Below are 10,961 nucleotides of genomic sequence, written 5' to 3' on the forward strand. Positions count from 1 at the left end.
TCCTGCTGGAGCTTGGAGCCGGCCTACAAGGGCTCAGGTAAGTCCCACATGGAAACAAACTCCACAGCCCATTTCAGGGCCATTGCTCTTAGTGTTTCTTCTTAGTTCTGAGGAGCTAAGAAGAAAAATGTTCTGATGGATAAACTAGATACCCCTGTTCTCTTAGCCTGGCTAATGGGGCATATTACAAAACATGTATTGTTTATGTTGATAAAAGTTTCACAAATTGATTTGCAGGTCACCTTTAACCTATAAGAGTGTGCATATTTGAATAGGATCTATTCAGTTTGCCATGCATGCCATGTTTTCTGCCTTCTCTTACAACATGCTGTGTATTACATTTAGATAAGTTCACGGTCTTGAACAACCATCCCTGGCTGCAGAGATGTCAGGTTTGTTAGTGTGACTGAACCTACAGCAATTATTGAACTGAGTTAATGAGGTCAGCGGACCAGCAGGTCCGGTAGTTTTATACTAAACATTTGAGATGTGGAGGATCTTGTAGCAGACTGATCTGTGAAGTTTGTTCACACTTACTAATATTGGGGTTTTCTTGTTTGAAATGAGGGTTTGCGTCCTTTCTAAAAGAACTTGTATTTATTTAAGCCTTGTATAAACCTCCTGTGTGAATTCCTCATCATTTTTAATCTTGTTCCTCTGAGAGACTGGCAAAATCTTTTGACCAGGTTCTACAGTGCAAACTGTCCATTGTCTTAAGAAAGTTGCATTTTCAGTCTCTGATCTCTTTGTTTACTTGTTTGTATGTGTTCTGGTATTACGAAAGAAAGTAAACAGATTAGGAGTATCTCCACTTCGAGAAGAGATCAGAATATGTGCAGTACTTTCTCCCAGGTTTTTTTCCAATTATGTTTATTCTTACTATCTGCTTTTGACCCTGTTGTGGTTTCTCAGCAGCATCTCTGGGTTGTTGTGCAGTAGTAACCCCCTTCAGACAGATCTGTTTGACAGCTTCTGCAAAGCATTTCTTCCTGCCTTTCTTCATTCTTTTTCAAAACAGACTTCTTGGTTGTTGCTGCAGACTGACTTGTGGTCCACATAGTGTTTTGCAGCTGGAGTTAATCTCACAGATCCCAGCGCCTGTGAGGGAATGTTTCAGTAACATATACAACCTATATATTAGCCTGGTGTTTAGCTCAGAGTATTTCTTGTGTTCAGTGTCCTTTCCGGTAGCTCTGGTCCTTCATAGCTTTCAATTCCTTTGCTTTCATTGTGCAATGGAACAAAAGTTACCTCTTTGCTCACTGCCTCCTTTCTGAATTGAAACCGCTCACCTGAACCTCCATGATGCTGATAAAGACTGGTCAAGTCCTACCCTATTACTTAGCAGTTTTCAGACACTTCTGAATTGTCATGAATTATAAAGGCAATTAGCCAGTATCTAGCAGTGTGGTAGCAGCTGAGCTAATGTTTCTGACTTCTAAAACCATGTTGTGTCATCTGGAGTAGCATCACCTTCATGTTCTATTATTTCAATTAGGTTGTAACATACAGAATTATGGGGTGTTGCCCAGCAATTCCCAGTATCAGCTCTACAGCCTGTTACACTGTACATAAAGGACTTTGCATTTAGTTCTTTTTTCAAGGGATAGCTGTTGCTCAGAAGATCATAAAAATGACAGATCTTGATTCTGATATGTCTGCTTTTAGTACTAGTATATAAAAGGTGTCCTGAGGTGGAGTGGGTAGAGGGACACTTGGGTAATCAGTCTGTTGTGTTGTGGTGAGAAGTGTGTGAGATGCTCTCTGCAGAGTGATATGGGGTGCTGCATGCTGGGTGTTTGTGGTGGATGACCCCTACCTGTGGGAATAATCTTTTATTTCTGTCCCATCTGCTCCTTCTCATGGGCAGGGCTTCATTCAGGTGCTTGAGGGTGGAGTGTAAATGGGGCTTTATTAATTGCTGCTTGCAGAGCAGTGTAGGTGGTGTGAGAGGAGTCACAGGACTGTCATGCACTGACCTGTGTTACAGGAGTCCAGGCTAAGGGTCTCCTAGGACCTGGTGTTAATCACAGTTTATATTCTGGGACTGATTAGGGCCTTTTGTGGTTTAAACAGTACTAAGTGAAATAATTCACCTTTTCCTAGTGCTGTTTCTCAGCAAGCTTTAGGAGGTGTGGGCTGTATGCAGTGCTGGTGTCCAGCTGAGTAGCATTGACAGACTAGAAAACCTCAACAGCTGCTGGCATTGGACTCTTATGCTGACTCTGAGCTCTTGTGTTCTTGGTGGGCTGGGACTCCCTGGCAGGATGTTTTTCTTCATGTACTCTAAAGAACTCAGTCCAAGTCCCAAGCTGGGATCCTTTTTTGTTGCAAGTAGAATGAAGCAGAATTACAGCTCTGAAATTTGTTCTCCTCCCTGCTCTGAACACAGAAATAAAAAATGTTTCTCAGCTCTTGAGAGAAGGGGAGTGGCTTTTCTAATGGAAGAGAATTGTTAGGAGTTTGAGGCATTCAAATACATGATTGTAGTCTAGGTCATTATGTGTAGTGACATCTTTTCATGAAATCTTTCTTTCTCTTTCAGTTTTAAGATAAATCTGGGACAGGTGACTCACTAAATTAAAGAGCAGTGTGACTTGGCATTCCTGAAAATGAATCTTTTGTAATGAATGGGCCTGAAGGAAACAGTGTGATAGTGTTGGAGCATGTGGTTACTTTTGCCTCTCCTCTGACAGCTGCAAATACCTCATTTGCTGTTTAACCCAGGGCACAAACTGCGTCACAGTCTCCTCACTGTTCTCCCAGGCTGTTTGTTGTCTTCCAGAATTTTTCTTGTTTGTTTACTGTCCTTGGATTTTTCTGTGAAGCAGATGTTTCCAGACTCTTGGTTTTATGAAACATTAGCTGCTCAGTGATGTGAGCTCAGGCCATAAAACTGATTGAGAGGCTGGCAGAATGCAAGACCCAAGGTATCAACAAGATTTCTTTCTCCAGGGGGAACAAACACTGTCAGAAGAATTTCAAAGTACATTTAGTATTTTTCACTGGCGGAGTTGTCAAGGTAGTGTCTTGGGAGGTGATTGGTAACAGGGGTTTGAATTAGGAATAAAGACAGAGGGAAGGTGGCAGCTGAGTCATTTGCAGGTGTGTGTCCTGTGCCAGTGTGAGCCGTGGGGTGTGCTCAGGGAACTGCTCTGTAGCATGAGGACAGCACAACCCTCTTGTACTGTTGGAGAGACTTGAACTGAGTTCATATTGGTCCTACCTGCTGTGCTTCTTGGCAGTGGAAATAACCCCTGGAAATACCTATCTTTCAAACAGGTATGAAGTTTGCAAGCCGAGCGAGGATGGCTCAGAGTATGTTACTCTCTCCATTTACTTTCGGGAGAAGACAGTGAGGCAATCCAGCAACACTTCAGGGACTGTGCTCTTTGGGCAGCCGCTGTTAATATCTGTGCCCAAGCACAAGCTCACTGTGGATCACCTGTACAGTGTGGTTTTGGAGCAGATCAGGTAAGTCATGGCTGTACCTTTGAATCCTGTGCCAAGCTCTAGAGATTGCTTATTCAATTACACTGTAATAGGATTACTGAATCCTTGTTAGCAGGGAGAATTTTCCTTGATTTTTGTGGGTTGTACAAACCAGGATTTGCATTGCATTAGTGTCTGGAGGCCCCAGGGACATTTCAAGGTCCTGGTTTTTTCAGCTTTGTAACAGATATTGCTGGCTCAGCTTTGCAAAAGGAATCAGGAGCAGAACTGAGGGCATGTTTTCAGGGCTCACAGATGGGCCACCATAACTTACTTCTGCCTTTTCAATATGCAGCCAGTGAAACATGGAACAAGCAGTGAGAGAAAAGATTTAGGGAATTGTTGTTTGATTCATTTTGAGGGTTCTTGGTGCTGCCATGTAAATGTAAATGGTGCTGTACAGGTTGGTTTCTGGTTTGCTGGGGGGATTTGGGCAGCAGGAGCTGATGATGGAGGAGTTCTGGTGCACAGCTCCACTATGGTTGTGTAAGAAATGTATCCCTTCTCTTCAGCCGCTGTGTGAAACTCCCTCTGGCAGAAGAATACTCCCCACCCTGCCCAGACAGAGGAACCTGCAATGGCTCCAATGGTGTGGTTGAAGGTAAAGCCCTTTCAAAATCTGCTGGAAGCTTTTCAGCACTTTAGCTTTCTAACAGCATTTGTTTTGTGCTGTATGTATTTGGCTTAAGCTCTAGCAGGTAGTTTCTCCACCATGATTAAACCACACTGTTGTGCTTGACATCTGCTTGGTACAGGGAGAATCTTGTAGACCATTTCCTTCCTAGGGAGATCAGATGTGCAGCAGCTGAAGAACAAGGATATGGATGTGCATTCATCCTGACCAGTGTTAGGGAAGTTCTTGCTTAATTGAGGTGTCCAGGTGCCTCTCTCCAGAGGCAACCCTTCCTGACATGCCTTTTGGTGATGAAAACTGGCCTGTTAGGTCGCAAAGACTGTGGAGAAATTTGTCTGGAGGACATAGAATCAACAGTCTCATTCCTAGGCCACATGCTCTTTAGGAAGCTTTTAATGCTGATGGCACATGAGTGTTTCCCTTTTCTGTTTGAAGTGATTCTCTAGTGTAGCCCTGAGGGTAACAGCTGCAATTAAGCTAAATGGGGGAAAAAACTGCCCATTTTGCCCAAAGAATGGAAATAACTTTCCTGGTGACTTACATACTCCTTTCTTTGAAGACACTCAGCAGCAACCTTGCTGATTCTCTGTTGGGGATGCTTCTTAGGGTGTGCTGCCAGAAGGAGTCATTGTTAGCCTGCAAACTGAGCACTCTCCTAAACTGGCACCTGCTAAAGGAGAAAATACAGCTTCAGAGGGAGTGGTTAGCAAGCAGAGGTTTCTTTTTCTGTGTGCCTTTTCATTGCTTCCCACACAAGTGGTGTGTGTTGTACAGGCTGATGCAAAAGGCTGTCCATGGGAGGTGTCAGGCTAAACTTCCATTGAAGCCCTGTTACATTGTCCTTGTTTAAATGTTTGTCCAGGTGACATTGAAGAGATGGAGCATCAGGATGGTGGAGAGGAAGGCAAGGAAAAGCTGACAGAAGCTGACCCCTGCCACTCAGAGGGTTGTATGCAAGTGGAGTCAGCAAGAGACCTTCAGCCTTGCAAGAAACAGCATTTCACTTTAAGCCTTGTAAATTCCTCTGGGACCTCGGAGATAAACTCCATTGTTGAAGGAAAAATCTTAAAACTGAATGGTAATTATTTCTTTGCTTTTTTTTTTCCCTTTCTTCTTTTACACCTGTGCAATAAATATTTCCTTTTTTTTGTAGCTTTTTCTGCAGTTGCTGTTGACTGGGATTCTGAGACACGGAGGCTGCTGTATGATGAACAGGAGGCACAGGTTGTAGTATGCTCTTTTCATAAGTCATCTGTGTAAATTTGCATGGTATTTAAAGGGTGACAGTAGACAGTGTTCTGGTGGGTCATCTTTTTAACAGAATAAACTGGTTTTTTGTAGCAGAATAAGACTGTTTTTACTGTCTTGATAAAAGCTCTAAACCCAAGTGAGGACATATATTTTCTCTTAAGGACTATTTAGCATAAGAAAGAGTGGCTGGAAGCTGGAGATGATTGTCTGGGTGGGGAAGGAGGTGCAGAAATAGGCAGTGTGGGGAAAGTGAGCATGTAATTTCTTGATGTCAGGGATTATAGAGTACATGGAATTGAATAAAGTACCTGTCTCTTTCACTAGGCATTTGAAAACATGGAAGCATGCTACAGCTACAGAAGAAGAAGGCTGTTGTAGCCCTCAGAGACTGCATAGAGCTCTTCACTACTATGGAAACACTTGGTGAACATGACCCGTGGTAAGAACCTCTGCCTGCCTGCCATATTTACCATCAAATGTAACTGTTTGAGTTCACATGATTTTTCATGGGATTCTTATATTTTCCCAGGTCTGTCCTTTTGTCCTCATCTTTGAGAAGTCTGTTAGATCTGTATTAAGTCATTGACTCAATAGGCTGTGGACATGGGTTAATAAAAGTATTTGTTTCCAGCCTATATTTAAGAAAAAAAGTATAAGTGGGAATGCAGCTTCCAATAACCAGTGTATTTTTAAAAGTTAGTTTTTGTACAATGTGCAGTCAGCTTGCCACAGGACTATAAAATGAAAGCAAGTTGGAGTTTGGAATTCTCTGAGGCAGAACGTTCACCTGCATATTCCACAGGCAGTGTGCCTTCTGTCAGGCAGGGACTGTGCTTGTGCTAGTGAGGCATCTTTAATGGAAGACCAGAAGCTTTTCCTTTGATGCAGTCATTAATTTCCTTGCTTGTTACTCCTTCCTTAGGTACTGCCCTAACTGTAAGAAACATCAGCAGGCCACGAAGAAGTTTGACTTATGGTCTTTGCCCAGGATTTTGGTGGTACATTTAAAACGCTTCTCATACAGCAGATACTGGAGGGATAAACTTGACACGGTAGTGGAATTCCCCATCAGGTAGGATTCTTCTCTCAGGCTAGGAAGAGCTTGGTCAAGAAAGATGTACTTCTGATGTTTCTGTTGGGTGGGCTTGTTGTAAAGGCTGTAACTGGAGCAAGTGTTTTCTGTGTTTGAATGGCTGGACAGCAGGCATGAGTTGAGAGGGTTAGTGTTTTTGGGGGATGGTTTTCGTTAATGCTATTTAGCTTTATACATCTCAAAGAGCATTAGTTACTAGCAGGTACTGTTTCTTCTGAAATTCACTTGAGCCCATGTGATTCAACCAAGAGAACCTCTGTAGCAATTCTAGCAAATTTTTTTGGCAGTGCTGCACTTGGAGTATTGAGTACTGCACAATTACAAGATGAAAGCCTGCCTTGTCCCTCTGCTTCTACTTGCTAGCATCCTGCTGTGGGATGAAGCATATCCCTTACTATTCCTGTCTCACTCTTCATGCCTACACAGGGACACTCCAAGCTGTGTTTTATTCAACACCTCCCTCTAAACCTGGCAGTGCTTGGAGTGTTTATCAGGACCTGCCTTGTGTGGGAGGGATAACAAGCCTGGTCTTCACACTTAACAACATCTGGCCCCTCAGCAGCAGGGCAGCACTGCTGCCATGCTTCAGTTCCTAAATAGTGATGGTCACTGGTGTACTGATAGTTTTGTGTTTCCTTCCAGGGGTTTGAACATGTCTGAATTTGTCTGTGACCCAAGAGCAGGCTCATACGTGTATGACCTCATTGCAGTATCCAATCACTATGGAGCCATGGGAGTGGGCCACTGTGAGTAACTGCTGCTGTGTCCTTGGTGTGCAAGGAAACGTGGGCACAGGGGACATGGGAGGGCTCTGCACTGGGACACCTCAATAGCCCTCACCTAAGGTGTCTGCTCCAAAACTTGCTCTGTGTTCTGTGTGCAGGCGAGTATTGGATTGGGATCCTGTTAGGCATGGAGAACAGATAGGTAGCAGCACTTTGGCCTGAGGTCTCACTGATGCCTGGGGGACCCTGGTTAGTTGTCATTAGTTTGTGTGATGGTGTTCCCCAATTTATGAGTGGAGTTAAAATTTTTCAGTGCTGAACCTGAGATTCTGACACTGGCTGACAGTAGAATGTCTCCACCTTTGCACTGATAAGGACTGACATAGGAAAATGTCATTTCATCAAGAGAAAACCCAGTTACTTACAAGTTTTGTACATGATGAGTACAAAACTGTGTTTTCTGTCACTGGTTTTGCTGCAGCACAAATGAAAAGTGTCTGTAGGTGAGTTACCTGTATCAGGTGTCCATGCAGATCCATGCTCTAGGTGACACTTGTAAAACCACCCAGAAGCAATTCACCATGAGAGGATGACAAACTCCTGTAGCTGAAGGGGTATGTGTTCTGAGGCTGGGGATCACAGTCACAGAATCTTGGCTGGAAGAGATGTTTAGGGACTTCTAACTTCATTCTTGAGTGAGGATTCTGAAGAACCAGATCAGATCCATTAGCAGAAAACTTTTCTTTCAAGTGAAAATGCAGAGTCTTAAACTGTGTGTGTTAGGGAAAGCTCTGACTCAAGAGCAGTGAGCAAAGCCCACTCTGTTTTTCCCCTGGTTTCCCTGTATCTCAGCTGTCAGGGCTAAGCCTGGTGTGTGGAACCCGGTCCTAGACTAGCTGGGCCAGCTGGCATGTTGCAGATGTTCAGGTTGGTTAACTAGGCTTGGGGCAGGCAATGCCAAAGCTGGCTGCTGGCCTCCCATGCACACGTGGTTGGAGTCCCAGTGTCCCAGGTGTGCATTCCCTGCTGGCCCTGCCCAGCCTGCTGAGCTGCAGTTCCTCCCTGACAGACACTGCCTACGCCAAGAACAAGGTGAATGACAAGTGGTACTACTTCGACGACAGCAGCGTCTCGGTGGCTTCAGAAGACCAAATAGTGGTGAGTATTTGGCTTGAGGGTGTTGCAGCTCTGTGCTGAGTGTGTGGTTCCCTGCTTTGTGTGACACTGCAGCCAAGCTGTGTGGATGGTTTCAGGTGGGTTTTCTCTCTGTTTGGTAGACAAAAGCTGCGTATGTGCTGTTCTATGAGCGCCGAAACAGTGAGGAACATTCTGCCCCTTCTGCTCCCCAGGAAGAGTGTGATGGCATGGACACCAACTAAGCACCACCTCCAGCACTCAGCCACCATAGTAGTGGTTGCTCTTGTAAAGCAATGCCTGAGGCGCCTGAAAATTTTTCTTCCTTCTGTAGGGGTCAAGCAGAAAATCAAGCACTGAGAGATTCAGTGCTGGGGGTTGCAGAATAGCACTGAAGAGCCAGGAATAGGTGCTGACACTTGGGTATTTAGAGGCCAAAAATAATATATATTGGAGCTTCAATAAAGTTCTTTTTAAAATCTGGCTGAGCTGTGTGGCTAGGGGCTGGGGCTGTGGTTCTTGGGCTGAGGGTTGTAGCTGGGGTTGGGAGAGGACAGCCTGAGCTGGAGGCCAGCACAGCTGAGCCTTGAGGGGCCTGTGGAGGAGAATGGTGGGTACGATTCTGTGAATCGGCATTGGGGCTTCCTGCCAACTCTCTGGTGTTGCTGTTGGGCCCTGCCTGTGTCAGGGAGGCCTCCTGCACCCTTTCTGGAGCTCAGTTCAAATCTTTGTACATCTGGTCTGTTGCAGTCTCTGCCATTGTACCTAGGTCTCCTGGCAAAGCAACAAACGTTTCTCTTGCTTGCATCCTTTCACTGATGCATTTGAGGCTCTCCTGGGCAGCATTTTTCATGTGAACACTGAATCCAGTGATGCAGGAATCTCGGCCAGAATTGAATCATACCTGCCTGTGGCGTGGCATATGTGCAGGCTGATCCCCATGGAGATGAAGGTTACAGCTGCTCTGGTTCCTGTTCTTCTGCAGAGAAAATACCATCCATAACATTGATGATTTCTTGTCTTTTCCATCTCCTACACCCCTCACTTCCAGGCTGCTCTGTAAGCACTTTTCTGCTGCCAGCATTTCTCCTATGGTTTGTGCAGTGACAGCATTTTTATCCTTTTTTGCTCATTTATGTCTCCAGCCAAGCTCAGCACTGTGTCCCCAGAGCTGTCACCTGTATGGGTGACAGCCCAATGCAATGGATTGTGTGAGTTTTCAGCCTTTTCTCTTGCAACTTTGGTTTTTTTTGACTGCTCTTTCAGCCCTCCTCCACCCTTGAGTGCTGCCTTTCTATCCTCACCCAATCACCCTCTGTGGGGCTGCAGGTGTCATAGTCCTGTCCCAGGTCCTGTTTGCCTCTGCTGTTCAGTGGTTCTGCTCCATCCTTTTATCACAACTGGCAGATGCTCTTCCCTCTGTCCTCCTTTACTGTGTGCTGCTTTTTAGGATTCAAGTCCAGCTTTCTTGAAACGAGACTCCTCTGAGTCTCAGTGGAGAACTGGTCTTCCATGTGAAAAATGGGAAAAATTCCAGAGCCTTAGCCTGTATTTTTTAGGGAAACATCTAGCTCAAGGTAGTGAACCAAACAGGAAGGTTTTTCCTTCTTAGATCCAGTGTGTTGGCAGAATGAAAGGCTGAGACTGGCCATCAGTGTGCTTTTTGTTCCCTCTGGAATATGTGCTTGCAGCAGCTGTGGCTTCAGTGTGGCCATCACCTGTGGTGGTCAGCAGTGCTCATCCATTTAACTCCAAACTTTCCACCTCAGCCCCACCTTTCTGCAGCCCAGGCAGTGCCTGAAATTGCAGTGTGCCTGTCCCTGCACCCTGGCAGGGCAGCACAGGCAGCCCTTGGCCAGGGCACTGGAAAGTGAGGAGGAGGAGGAGGGGGCATTGTCTCTAGCCAGCATGCTGCTGATGTGATTCTCCTTTGTGGAATTAGCTTTAAAGCATTAAAATTTAAATTTTGAGATCACAATTGCTTAGTTGCTTCTGCTGTTTCATTTTATTTTTATTTTTGCAACTCTTAATATTGAATTTTTTTTCCTTATTACTGAGGGGAGCATGCAAAAAGCAACTTTTAAGCTGTAGCACTGCACTGAAATTACTCTAATCAGCATTTTTTTGTTTGTTTTACCCTGAAAGTAAGTCATGTGGGCATTCCAAAATGGGGAGTGGAGGAAAGAGAGGACAGTAGAAGACCTTTTTAAAAGATAAATCAATCTGAAGTAGCCTTTGTCCTCCTCCTCACCTCCCTACCTGTGCTGACACTGAGAAATGCATCTGTGGGGTTCAATCTCAGATCCTGAACAGACTCTGTTGTACTGCAGAACAAGCAGCCCAGCTCTGCTTTCTCTGCCTCTGAGCTGCTGGGCTTTGGCTGGTGTGTGTGTGCTGTAATACCAGACTGTTTTTTAGACTAGCACTTTGTAAGTGGCTGGCTCTGTTGTACAAAGAGGAAAATTAAAGAGTGGTTTGCACTGAAACTGGGTTCTGTTGTATTTTCAGCTTTCATGACATGGTCTAGGACTGCTGGTTGTGGGGTTGCCTGGTGCTCTAGGAGAAATTTGGGCTGGGGGAGGGTGGAAGAGGATCCTGTAGAGCCAGTGGGGATCCAGGAGAAGATGAGCTG

General features: G+C 45.0%; 1 protein-coding gene across 2 annotated transcripts in view; it reads left to right on the forward strand.

Moving 5' to 3' along the window:
- Positions 1-10,815, forward strand: part of USP4 (ubiquitin specific peptidase 4) — a 33,997-nt gene extending 23,182 nt beyond the window's left edge. For both annotated transcript variants that reach the window (XM_030956607.1, XM_030956608.1), the window contains 9 exons: positions 3,283-3,474; positions 4,005-4,093; positions 4,989-5,204; positions 5,280-5,350; positions 5,702-5,816; positions 6,300-6,449; positions 7,113-7,216; positions 8,265-8,353; positions 8,473-10,815. In XM_030956607.1, coding sequence (XP_030812467.1) covers positions 3,283-3,474; positions 4,005-4,093; positions 4,989-5,204; positions 5,280-5,350; positions 5,702-5,755 — 622 coding nt within the window. In that variant the 3' untranslated portion in view covers positions 5,756-5,816; positions 6,300-6,449; positions 7,113-7,216; positions 8,265-8,353; positions 8,473-10,815. The remainder of the gene's footprint in view (positions 1-3,282; positions 3,475-4,004; positions 4,094-4,988; positions 5,205-5,279; positions 5,351-5,701; positions 5,817-6,299; positions 6,450-7,112; positions 7,217-8,264; positions 8,354-8,472) is intronic.
- Positions 10,816-10,961: the final 146 nt, after the last annotated feature.

This window comes from Camarhynchus parvulus, chromosome 12 (assembly GCF_901933205.1).
Source record: "Camarhynchus parvulus chromosome 12, STF_HiC, whole genome shotgun sequence".
NCBI lineage: Eukaryota > Metazoa > Chordata > Aves > Passeriformes > Thraupidae > Camarhynchus > Camarhynchus parvulus.